This window comes from Aythya ferina (assembly GCF_964211825.1).
Source record: "Aythya ferina genome assembly, chromosome: 2".
In the NCBI taxonomy this organism is placed as follows: Eukaryota; Metazoa; Chordata; class Aves; order Anseriformes; family Anatidae; genus Aythya; species Aythya ferina.
Genome location: NC_140297.1, coordinates 14,527,555 through 14,541,311, shown reverse-complemented (window position 1 = coordinate 14,541,311; position 13,757 = coordinate 14,527,555). Strand labels below are relative to the sequence as shown.

The window sequence follows — 13,757 nt, the reverse complement described above, 5'->3', positions numbered from 1 at the left end:
CAGAAAAACTCTCTTTACAATCTCAATGAATGAAATAGGTATTACCGTAAAAGAAATCACGAATATCTGACATAAAGGTATTTTTAACTGGTGAATATGAAAGGATGCTAGGGAGACTAGCACAACTGCAAAACACTAATAAGCAAGATAAATCTGCATTTTTTGTGGTTCAGTTGAAGCCTTAGCCTGTCACTGAATTTCACCTCAGGTGTTCAACCATTACATTATGCTTCTTACAGTTATAAGCAATCTCCCAACCTTATCTTCAATTTTTCCATCTTGTTACTGTGAACAGCACAGCACCAAGGACTAACACCTAGTCTTATATTAATCTCTGCCTTCTCAACCACAGTACAGGTACCAAAACTTGACTTTGTAAACCGCAAAACGAGAATATATAATCTTCAGAATATATAATCTTTAAAAAATGCTCTGTAACTACTCTACCATATAGTTTTCCCTAAACATTACACTGCTAAAATTCTCATGTTACAGATAACGTGCTTTTATGAAAAAAAAAGAAGAAAAACAAAGAAGTGAGGAAGCAGTAAGGATCAAACTCCTGTTTTTTAAATATCTATATTTATTTTTACTTTTCATGCAATTGGTTTATCATTTATTATAGGTTGCTAGCTTCAAAATAATGTATTTAGGCAAAGTTATTAATCTATATTCAGATACAGCATGCCATCAGAATAATCTCAAACTACACGAGAAAGCATGAGAAAGAACAAATATGGAACAGAACAGGAACACATGAATCATTTATAAAATGATAATCTTGTATTTCAGATACTGCATGTGTACGGAAGAATCTCTTACCTTTTCCATGTATTGTGAGCAATTTGACTCTTGCAATAAATTTGAAGCTTCTTGTTTATAATACTCCCCTGTTTCATTCAGAAAAGGACACTCAAAAATTTCCTGATAAAACTAAAAGGGAGAAATATTTTTTTTAAGTGCAAATAATACATATACTAGACTAACGTTCACAACTCAGAATATAAATCAGAAATGTGTATCTACCTTTAGGGGGAATTTTTTCTTATACTGTTCAACATGAACAAAGGAGTTAATAACCCCATGGATTACTTTCTGGTTTGGGTCTTCTCCACAGCGATCACTGAAATAGTGAAAACAAACATTCATGAGAATGCAGGTATCTAGGTGTAACAAATCTGATAGCCTAATGAAATAACTTAGTATTGGATGAAAACATTTTCTAGTAAATTCCTCTGTTTAAATTGGCCAAAAAAAGAATAGGATTAATCTCAAAATAAATGAATATGATGTTTCTTCTCTCCCGTATGTTTAAATTGTTGAAGTGGCAATTCATAAACTATTCACAAGCATTTGCAGATCATGAAACTTCCAAATATTTGCTAAGGATTTACGTATTCCAACCTACATACATAGTCTAAGCAAGAACTTTAGAAGTTACATTAAACTCCACCTCGTATCTGTAGCCTTCATTGAACAGATTACTTTCACACTCCCATCTCTGCCAATAAAATAAGTTTTGCCAACATCACACCAAGAAGCCTAGTGTGTGCTTTTCAGAATATTTGCTATTCAATCAACATGCAGATGTCAAGTAGAACAAATAACGTACTTGGCATAATCTTTACTCATATGCTGGAAAAGGAAAGCCTTGCATTTTCCAGTCAATTTCTTAGCTTCAAGCGAGTGGGCTCAAATAAAGTAAACATTCTCTTTAGTTCCATTCAGTTGAAAACAAAAGTAATGTCAAAAAAAAGTGTTTTGCATGCTACAATTAGCAGTGTTCATTCCTTTGCAAAGACTGGAAATAACAGACCCACTCAGAGCAGCAGAGGCACTCCTGAAACATGAACTGTTCTAAAAAAGACTACCTTTCACATACGCTTTGCCAAAAAAAAAAAAAAATCCTTAACTCCTACTTGTAGATAAGATTAAAATACTACTTTAAAAAAAGTATATTTACAGGCAAACATCCACAGCTGTAATTCCAAATGCTTTCAATTTTTAAATACATTTATACACATATATAATTGTAGATATAAGAATTTTACTGAGTCTGCACTGAAAAGAAAAAATCAGTTCTCTGTTGGAAACTGTTGTTGGCTCAGGAGAGTGGGTTACAGGAATGACTTAAAAATTAAAAGCGGGGGGGGGGGGGCAAAGCCAGCGTAAACACTTCAAATCCAAGCATTAACATACACACATCTAGGCTGCAGGTGGAACAATGGAGAAATCATCTTTCCTTGCCTTTATTTTAGAATTGATGAAAAACATACAGAGGATGCCCACGAGAGACATCCCAGAGAGGTTGAACAGGGCAGCCACAGCAGCAGTTACTGTGTTACACACACCACACCACATTCCTACATTCACATTATTGAGTATATGCATCGCTTCTAAATACCGCCGTATCCTAAGATCCTTAGATTTAAGCTCATGATGACTAGAAAGAATTTTCTTTCCCCTGGGGGATAGGAAGGCTTCCTCTGGTTCTGGCAGCTGAACCAGCACAAGAGGTCTACTTTAGGGTACGTGTAATGACATCCCACATTCTTTCCAATAGTCCTCTGCTACGTCTGGTTACGTGATGCACAGGTGGCAGCACCTCACAGAAGAGAAGTGGGATGTGTAACACTAGACCAGGACCTGGAAGCAGTTCCATCCAGGAGGTGCCCAGCAGCACAGTAAGGCTGTGTGATGCATGAGCTCTGAAAACAACACGATGTCATGGAGCGGAGAAAGATAGGGGACCAGAAGGTAAACATATTGGACGGCTGGCCTCTGCCAAGAGATGGTGGAACCTGCCTCAGCATGCAGGTTTCTGGACCTGGAAAGACAGGGGTGATAAAGCACTGTAACTGAGGATGAACCAGCTTCCTGCTGCTTGATTCACAGACCTTAGCTCACATAGATGCTGGAGAAGGGGCAGCAAAGGTCAAGACCAGGGAATTCAAAGGGCAACATATCATTAGAAGAAGTGTTTTGTTTTTGTTTCTTTGTGTTTTTGAACAAAAAGTAGATGCAGCAGATGCAGATCTTGCCTGAGCTGCAAGGGAGAAGACAGGCTTTAGATGCAGAGGCCACACAGCATAAAGGCAATAGAGGAAAAGGATGGCAATGCAGAGCTGGCCTTCCATGGGGGAAGCTGGGTGTACACAATATATAAGTAAGAATTGATAATCTGCTGTTGAGTAGGGTGGTAGTGAGGATGGGATTGCCAATCAAATGATAAACTTAGAACAAAATTCTTAATATCAGGAAAATTACATACTGCTAGATTTCCCGGCCTTCAGAATGGTGTAGTTTTAATAGTTTAACTAAGATCACAGTTTAATACAGTCAAAAAATAGAACGATTGCCAAGAAGTACTTCACAGATGCCAACAATCTTTTCCCTCATACTCACAGAATTTTATGCAATTTAACCTAGGTTTCCTCTGTGTGAGCATTACACATCTACAGCAAAGTTATCACAAAATTTATTGACAGAACTGTGTTACGAACTTCAGTATGAACCTGTCTTTCAAATGAACCTATTTTCAGCTGTACAGTTTCCAAGATATGTAGCATATGTCTCCAAAGTATCATTCTCCTCAGTTCAGTAGCATCTTCAGGTTTTTATTTACATTTATTGAACGCCTCTCAAGAAAACTTAGAGAACAAATGGGTAGTTTCAACAAAACTTGATAGAAGTCTCAGTTGTTGCAGAAGGTTTAAGGACTATTGTTATGAAAGTTGCAGTAATGAGAACTCGAATGAGACAAACTGGTGACCTGGGAGGTGGATGTTTGTTCTGCATACTTTCTGTGTGGTGGTAGTCAGCAGGCAGTACGGATGCAAATTTTTACAGAAGCAGCTGCCACCCAGTTTGAAGTAGGGATGTCACAAGACAGCGTGGGAGGATGGAAGAGAATGAAAGAATAATTTTTGGTGTGGAATCAAGCTAAAATATAAAGCACCAGAAATAAAAGCTCCTCCAGTTCTGCTGCTGATATGGTTCCCTTTTTCAAATTCAATGCAGAAAACTATAAAGCAAAAGCTCAAGGAAATTGAGCTGTTTTATTAACTCCATCTTGAGCCTTAAGACTAAACCTAACTGTGGAAGTTTAACACATACTGTACAGTGTACTATTATATCTGTACAGCACACATTTAGAGGTCAATATACAATAATAAATTCTATATTCATTAAAAGAAGATTCCATTATTCAAGTGTTCTGCTGTGTCAGACCAATGGCCTGTCTAAAACTACAGAATGTGCCCTGAACCAGAAGAGCCTATTTGGAACACTTTAAAAGAAATTATTAACTTCTAATAGATTTTCTTCCAAATGATACGTTATTTGTATCAGCTTATAGAGGAATAGGTTCGGTTAGTTAGAAAGTGTTAGTTGTGTTTAGTAGAGAAGCATCTCCTGGTTAGTCCGTGCTAATCACACCAACATTTGAGCTAGCACCTGCATAATTTCCAAATTATTTAAGAATTTCAGAGATGAATTTTCTCACAATTCGAGATCTTGTCGGCTTCCTGTTGTGTTGAAACAAAAATGCGTAAGTTGGTATTCAGCTTGCCTTGTAGAAGGAGTGCTTGGGCTAGAGGGAGGGGGAAGAAAGTGTGTTATATTCAGAACTCTGTATTAAGAGAACTGTATTAAGAGAAGTGCAGTCAGACAAGACTGGCTTAAGTGATTTAACAACTCTCTGCTGTTTAAGGGGGCTAACGCTACTCCCTTTTGCTCGGTCACAGGCTTCTGTATCCCCTCTTTCACTGCTTTGGCACTCGTCTAAGTCTTTGCTGAACTGATTCATCATGCCAATCCATAGAAATATTAAGACTAGATGGTTTCCTGTTGTATTAGCTGTTGAGTTGGATCAGTAAGGGCTTCGGTAAGTAAAGTCAGCACAAGAAAGGTAGGGTACAACCTGCCCCTTCGTGGCATTAGCAAACTCTTAGAGCAGTTTAATCATCTTGTTCCGTTGAACCACAAGTTACTATCTGTGCTTCTTCATTTTCACATGCCCTGAGTGTTTAATTTCAATGTATTTTTAACAGGTATTGCAAAAGTTTATAGCTTCTAAAAACAGCGGACGTGTATAAGAATTTAATCAGTTTGTTTTCATGCCTTTTTTTTTCCCTCTTTAAATTCCAGTTCAACATATTCATAAAAACTGAAAGCAAAACATGTGGCTCTGCTCTCCATATCTTTTCTGGTACAATAAAGACATAGTTAAAACATGCTTTTATACACAGCCATTTGACTCCTTTTTGGTTATTAACTCTGTGTATTGTATTCTATGCAAAATCTTCTGGTATTAGAAGTTCAACTGTCCATCTATTTATATTCTATTTTTTCTGTAAAATAAATTTTATTAAATCATGCATGTTTTAATTACTACACTAAAGACATCTGATGGATAAGTTTAAGTATATATATTAGTAATTTTATTAAGTTTATTATTTATTTTAGGTAACAATCATGCATACTCTCGTGCCTCTGATAGATGCACTTGATTGATATCTGTTTCTTTAAAAACATTAATCCCTGATTTGCTGAACTCAACGGTAGAAGACATTTAACAGCCCCTTGCAACAAAGGCTTCAAAATTGTCTCTTGCAACCTGCAACAACCAGCGGACTAAGAGCAAAGAACAGCAACAGTACTGCAGTTACATGCAAAGACAACCTTCAGAATACAAACAGCATTCCCCCCATTTCATGGTATCAGGAAGAACAGCTGTAATACTACTTTGTCTTATATAGTTCACTACATGATATACAGATCAAAAAATGACTAGAACAAAACTAATACGGATAGTTAAATGGATATTTTTAGAAAGAGGTGTGGGGGGGAATTACAGACCCAACTACTGTAGACAATGACTCAAGCTTTATTTAAAATGTTTGAAAACGTTTAACAAATAACATTAGCATGTTACAGTCTCAAGATCTAACATCCTGTGAAGCTAATGACCTAAACATCTTTGCAAGGTCCACAGTTAGCCTCAAGGTAAATTTATACCATTACTTTTAAGCAGCATCAGATGTCTGCTGAAAAAACATTAAGATTTCTGCTTCCACCTCTCAATGAAATATTCAGTTTCACTGCACTTGATGTAAAAAGGCAGAATTTTATTCACCATGAATTAGGGAATCTTCATTTAGTAAATATAAAGCCATAGTACAATTGTTACAGTAAACATACGAAAGAAGGCACATTAGCACTGGTTACGAAGAAAGCATGGTTCAACAACCAGAAGTGAGTATGTCCTGGCTTCAGAAATACCACCTGAGAGAAACATCCTGCCAGTTATTAAGTCTTCAGAAATCTAATTCAGGAAGGAAAAGAAAATGCTCTAATATTGAGATCAGTCTTCCAGTGCTTTATGGATACAGCTTTTTGGCTGACGAAGTCCACATCCTAAGGTAACTTGATCTGCCAAATAAGCTCATTCTTTCAGTTTATGTAATTAGCCCAGTCACCTGAGTCACAGAGGCATACAATTCCTTAAAAAAATCCCAGTCATTAGGCAACTCCAGAACTACCATAGCTAGCAGTAAAAGTGTAGAAACTGATATAGCCTCTGTAGTTGATTTCAAACTTTCTGGTTATTTATAAATAAAAAGATCTTACAGGAGTTAAATAGTGCAAAGGTTTTAAATCAAAACTTAAAAAGCCCTAAGAAGTTAATGGGGATACTACAACCATATCTACCATGTAATTACCAGGGATGTCAAGGAACAAAGATTCCAAAATAAAACAATAAATTCCCTCAAAGTCCAAAAATAATTATTTCAATTTCACAATTAATGTAAAGCACCAAGAACATTAAGTAAAGTCATTCATCTGAGCAACAGAAACCCAGATGCTGCAGATAAGCAATAATTTATGTTGAATCCCAAGCAAAGCAACGAAGCTTTTCTGTCTTTGGCAAATCCTCACATAAGACCTTATGTTTACTGACAGCACAGAAACCATAAGCAATCAGCATCGGATCAAGAAAAAAAGTAAAAGACATCGTTTGGGCCCTGGAGAATTATCCCAGCTATTCCCCAATCACATTATTATTAAGACAGGTTGCTGAAACAGAAAAGATCACTACACTTGAGTTACAGTAAATGAAGTGTTTTTTTTTCCTCAGTCTTCCTTCACATACATGAATAGCAGTCATATAGCTACAATTATAAAAGCTGATAGAATAGCATTATCAGGCAAGAACATATCTACAATTAAATCATAAACCAGTTTGATCAAAGTAATTAGACTTTAAAAAAAAAAAAAAAGTAGTACAATACCCCCACCACTGTGTAAAAGCAAAAAAATATGCACTCACTTTTTGATTTCTCGGAGGAGCATCCGAATAAGGATGGCCTGTAGTGGCTCAATCATTAATTTTCTCCACATATCAAGAGCTAGCTGTCAGGACACAACACCAAAAGTTTATATCAGTAACAAAAAAAAAAAAAAAAAAAAAAAAAAGCAGAGGTAGCAACTCCCAATTCCCCACTCAGGATTTTAAAAATAAAGAACTTAAAAAGAAGGGGAGAATATCTAATGATTTTGTTTGGACACCCCTCCCACATCTGAAACATGTGCAGACACACAATTACTAGTATAAAGCATAGAGAAAACATGAATGAAGAACAACACCATGTTTGCCCTGCAGATCTCAAGAACAGACCCCTTTTTGTAACAATCACCAGTATTTACAGAAATGGTATCAAATCTCCTCAGCTGACAAAACAGAACGTCTCTTGGCCAATCCGTACGAAGGTAGCATACAGGGTCCCTTGCAGCCAGGTGACCCTGTCCCTAACACATCACTACAGGGATCAAACAGGCTTGAATATTTCAAAGTCTCGTGGGTATAGTAATCACTCCCAAAACACCCTATTTTTATTAACGTTGCTGCAATTGTTCAAATGAGTTTTTACAACAGGGCAGTCAGAAATCAGATTTAAAGTCCAAAGGGGATAGCATGATCCCTGGTATGTGGGGGGAAGACCACCACATATTTGAGACTTCTAAAGATACCTTCCAGTAGGTGGTAAACTGGGAAAGACTGAACTGCCCCAAACCAGTGAGGACTGAGGGAGTTTGCTGCTGAACAACCTTTGACACAACTAACAGCTCCCTAGCTGTTAAACGTGAAATATCGGGGAGGTATGTCTTAATTGAAAGTAGGCACCTAGCTACTAAGCATCCGATCTGATTCACTCTGCAAAATAAACCTTCCTTTTAAAGACCAATTTGTAAGAGCTTCAAGCTGTCTGCTGGAATTTTCTTGTCAAGTAAGCTACAGACAGATCAAGCCAGCAACCTGACCTATCAGTTCAGGAGACCTTTTTCTCCTTGAAAAGAGGAATTGATCTTACTTCTCCACCTAAGACCGACAATAGAGAATGTGGCAGTTTCCTCCAATTTCCAGAATTTGTTTCCCTGTGATGAAAGAAAAAAAAATAGAAGACAGCCTAACTCCCTACTAGCTCAGGGCTCCCATGAGTCCTCTCCCTCATTAAAAACTCAGAACTCTGAAGTCACTGACATGAGCTCAACTCAGAAAAAGCAATATCCTTCATAAAGCATTCATAAAATATTGACAAAAAAAATATCTCATTTTGCAAGCACTACCAGACTATTTTTATAGACTGAGTTCATCCTGTCTTCCTAGCACAAGAATTACTGAGCGTCTGGAACACCTATTGGAATGATAAAATGTTTGAGGCCACGCCAATATGTATTTCATACATATTTCCACAGTCTCGTATGTTCCTATTGTGACATACCCCAGAAGAACTATGCAGGCATGTAGTCTTGTTTAAGATTACTGAAAAGCTCCCACAGTTTCATGAATACATGTCAGTGATGTTCAGACAGAAACTTCAGTGCACAGAGAGAACTTTGTTTCAACAAATTCTAAATACTGGATATTATTTTTGTAACTTCATCATGAGACTGAAAAGATCTAAACATAAAATAAGCCCATTTGCTCTTGGGTAGATAAAGGACAGATCATCCCAATCATCCAAAAATATTTAAGTGATAATTCCGTCCGTTCTAAAGTGATGAACAATGGAGATGGACTTTTGTCAAAGCCCCTAGTGTAGTCCAATGAATACAAGGCAGAATCCTAAACAGGAACCACAATGAAAGAAAATGCTTTCAAAACAAAGACTTGATACATTTGGCCAATGCCTTGCAGGTCAAGAAATGTGAACCAGTTTTATTTCTGGAACACTGTAGTTTAAGTGCATTAGATTGTGTGTGTAGGACTCCAATCCCCACTGCTTTTCAGAGCAAAGGAGTAACTGCTATAAATCTACTCCTACATCAGTAACGAACAAAGATTAACTTCACTGCCACAGGAGCCAAAATTTACCTCCCACTATTACAGCTTACAAAGACAGCATTTGTAAAGAGAAATGAATAGTGGGGAGTGAGATAATGAAAAATTGGTTAGTAGAATTCTAGACATTATCCAGAACACCTTTGTCTCAAACCATCGACTGTCTGGTGAAGCTTAAAAACATTGATCCTCCCCATAACCCACTGAAATGATGAGCTATGGATATTCTGTACTGTCCAATAATCAACTTCTGGGAAGCTTGAAGAGTAGTGTCATCATTCCTCCCCCCCTATAATTCCATAAATATGAGGAAAACTAGACACTCAGAAGCTGAATTATCTGCTGTTTATTCTTCTTTGCTAAGCATATCCTAGGGCAGAGAGCTATGGACAAAATGCAAAATTGCTACTACCATCCTTTGGTTGATACTTCAGAATGGAGCAGTGCACAAATTCCCAGCCCCAGGGAGCTCAGAATAGCCCAGAACTATTCGCAGTCCCAAAAGCAGCTGAACTAACGTAGTCATTTGCACAGAGCTAAGGACTACCTCCAACAATTGTGGAGGAGTCAGTTAAATCTCAGCCCATGGAGATAATGAAAAACACATAGTGCATTTTGAAGTCCGCACAAACAGCACAGAATTACGCTCTCCCAAGCTCTGAGAGGCTCTTACAGATGACACTGATTAGAAAACCCAGGTGACAGTACAGGTAGATCAGAGAAGAATTTCCTTTTCTAAACTGCGTTGATTTAAAGCGTCTCATATTGATGGTATTTTTTCCAGCCCACCCCCAATCTGTCAAAGAATTAGCAACTTCAACTGGCAATGTCATCTTCATCAGGATAGAAGATGCTTCCTCATGCAACACATTCTCTCTGCTCTTAACTAAGACAGAAGAGATCTACTCAGAACAATGAAATCTAACAGCCAGAATAACAGTAAAACTTGCAGGTCTAGTTCTGACATTAGAAAAAAAAAATAAAAGCTTTCTAGTTTTCCAAATCAAGAAAGGAAAAAGTATTTGCTTCCTTTTTAGAGAAAAATCATAAATGTAGAGAGGAAAGGAAAGGAAAAAAACACCACACCACTTTGAGTGTTAATAGAGTAAAACAATTCCCCAGCTAGCATTGTGTTACAGCAGCAAACAGATACACAAAAAAAATTCAAAATTAAAGTTTCTATTCAACTGTATTCTGGATTGTGTTTTTGTTCCAATTCATACTCAAGTGGTGTTTTCAAAGTCTTCCTAAAGACATACAAAAATATTCTGCTGTGAAAAATCTGAAAGAGATTATATACTGGGAAATTTTCATTTTACTTTCTTTTATTTCAGGGCTCCTCGACTGCAACAGTAGCTGTGAAGTGACAGAAACAAAGTACACTTCACTTCTGCAAAGCTGAATTGCACAGGGTGGTGGTATCTCCAAACATACTATTGACTTTTTTTTCATTTTACAGATAACTAAAAATGAGCCTCAAACTCTCCAACTTACATAAGCCAACTGTAGTTGTCAACACACTTGTGTTTATTCCCTCTCCCGCACCCCTTTTTTTTTTTTTAAATAGATAAGACCTCCCTACATGATAGTTAAGCGCACAGAAGGCCTACTTCTTCTTCCAAAATCTGAATTGTTACAACTGAAGCACAAGAGAGCCTGCACTGGAAAATAAGATGTACAGTATTGCTGAAGGCTCTACTCTCAAAAAAGCTGTAACACTTTGTGACAACACGAAAGATAAGCCTAAAAGTCGTATTTCAAAGATTTCCCCAAACCAAAGTATCACCTCTTCAAAATCTTTTCTAGATAGTAGTGTCACATGAAAAAAAAACAATTTGTTTTTTCCTCAAGAAGAGATAACACTTTGAAGTTCTGCAACAATCTTTACATTTGCTTTCCGTCCTCCACCATAAAGAGCATTACATGTGTAGATATATATATACACACACATGTATATATATATTTTAACTTCGCAACTGTAATCTCATTTTCCATTGGATTTAATATTTATATCTTCGACTTTAATCAACTATTCAGATTCTGTGACACAGAAAAGTCAAAATTTGAAAGGGCCAAGCTGCACCTGTAGGCAGCTGAATGCAGTTGATATTTGTAGATACCTACCTCTCCTATTTCCATCAATGGTTCGTTCATATCCACTCCTCCATAGCCATACTGAAGATCAGCTTCTGTCAATTTGTTCTTCTTAATAAACTGTGTATTGAGGTACCTGTACAAATAAACAAATTCTAATCAAAATACGGAAAAAAATGAGCTATTAGTTTTTAAAAATACATTTGGAATTCTGGGATGTCTTCTACATGATAAAAGATAGCAATGATACTGGTTAAAAGTGGTTATCCGTAGAAAGTTCTTAAAATACAGATGACTACAGATGAATATTGAAGCACCTTACATCATGTTAAAACAGTACTGTGGCAGTAACTGAAATATTAAAGAGTCTGATAGATCTCTGTCAGCATTTTCTTGGCATGCAATATACTTGTATAAGAATCCACGGAAAGTGAAGAAGAAAGTTCCCAAGCATTATTATTTTTTTTTTTTTGCCTTCACCCTACCCCTCTTTAAAAAAAAAAAAATAAAATGTGTTTTCTAACTATTCAGCTTATTACTTTGCATTGCTTTCAGTCTAAACCACCATCTGTTTCACTGTACTTCAGGTACAACAATTTATGCAATTATTATCTTTACTACTCCACAGACATCATAATCTATTTAAATTGAGAATGCATTTTCTACTTTGGAAAAAAAACTTAGTTTACGCAATCCTGGCTAGCTTCAGCATCCCAAAGGGGAATGTTTATAATGATAAAAGCTACCTCCTAAAAATCAGTGTCTATGAGAACCACTTGAAAGTTGCACTGAATTATTGAAAACTCCATTGCCTCAGCCAAGACAACACTTGGGACAATGTACAATGAACTATAATCTAGAATAAAAGACTGACAGGCTAAATTAATTTAATTAGCATTTGTTTTCCTGCTAGTATTCAAAATCATGTTCTCAACATGTATGCTGAACTCAAACTGTTTTGTTGACAAAGGTGAACTCAAAGCACTTTAGGGGAATCTAAATGGCCCTTCTAATAGTACACAGCAACAAAATCTGCTGAGAAAAAATGCCTGTCATTTTGAGATTAAATCCTTCTTATAGCAGGACTGCACGGACAATTCAAAGATTAAGACTCATGCACATTCACTTGCCATAGATACATGTGCTACAGAAATACTCCTTTCAGTATTTTGATTTTTTTTCTGGGAAGCAATCCAGAAATAATGTCAATTTTAACACGGTCAATTTGTTAGGTAACATCCCTTACTCAGATCATGGTAACTGCAACTAGCAAATAGCTCTACCACAAATTTTAAAGAGAGGAGAAGAATGTGCATAAATTAACTTCGTGAACAGTTATAAAGAATAAATGTCACAAATGCCTTTTAAAATTAATTTTTATTTTAGGATTCGATATTTATTATCATATGTATAGTTTTTGAAAGAACAGAAAATGGCTTTTGCACATGACCTGATAAAACATCCAACTTGCCAATATTCCTTAAAAAGAAATACAGTAACATTTTCAAATTGAACCACTCTCCCTCTCTTGCAGAGAACCGTGAAGCATTTTCTAATACCATCTGTCATAACTGTACTTATACTATTTGTTACATTCATGCTTAAACGAGCTAACTAAGAAAACTTCAAATATCAGGTCTGTCTAGTAGCTCTGAGATGTCAGCAGGTACCATACTACTTTCTTTTAGCTAGCTTGGAAGGAAAAAGTCCTATACTCTCCCTATTCACAGCACATGCCTTCTCAACAATCTCAGACCAGGCAACTGATTAAACTTAAAACTAGCATAACCACAAGTAAATAGACGAGTTTAACCGAGATCAGGTACTTCTTTGCAGACCGATCTGATTCAACAAAGAGAAGCAGACAGGCAGAACCACTCCTTCAAGAAGAGCTCAGAAATACTGAGAACAAACTTGCCCATATTTCCCTTCCACTTATCTCATCATCAGCTCCCAGCACAAGCAAACATCTGAAAAAAGACGTGCAAACAGTATAATCTCACATCATCCTCTCCAGTGAAGTGATAAGCCATTTTTCACCTTGAATAACTACTCAAAATACTTAATCCATGTTTCTTACTTGTAAAAAACAACCCATGAGGTTCATCAGTAACTTATTTTGGAGACAAGGATCGGGTAGGAATTGATAATAGCAGAAAATACCCACAGACTCTTACTTTGTGTTGTTACAAATTAATCTTTGTTACCCTTGTTGTTACTCTATTGTTACTCTTACTTTGTATTGTTACAGACTCTTTCTTTGTATTGAAAGTTGTATTGTGATACAACTTTCAGGTGAAAATTTGGAGTACCTTACCAC

The 13,757-nt window shown here is 36.5% G+C and overlaps 1 protein-coding gene across 2 annotated transcripts in view; it reads right to left on the bottom strand.

Annotated features, from left to right (window-relative positions):
• CUL2 (cullin 2) overlaps window positions 1-13,757 on the bottom strand; it is a 48,150-nt gene that overhangs the window by 19,986 nt on the left and 14,407 nt on the right. The window contains exons 5-9 of one of the 2 annotated variants that reach the window (XM_084508992.1): window positions 11,468-11,573; window positions 7,331-7,413; window positions 4,505-4,591; window positions 1,027-1,123; window positions 823-933 (exon numbers count right to left, since the gene is read on the bottom strand). In XM_084508992.1, the coding sequence (XP_084365118.1) occupies window positions 823-933; window positions 1,027-1,123; window positions 4,505-4,591; window positions 7,331-7,413; window positions 11,468-11,573 (484 nt within the window). The remainder of the gene's footprint in view (window positions 1-822; window positions 934-1,026; window positions 1,124-4,504; window positions 4,592-7,330; window positions 7,414-11,467; window positions 11,574-13,757) is intronic. The other variant, XM_084508993.1, reaches the window with a different exon arrangement.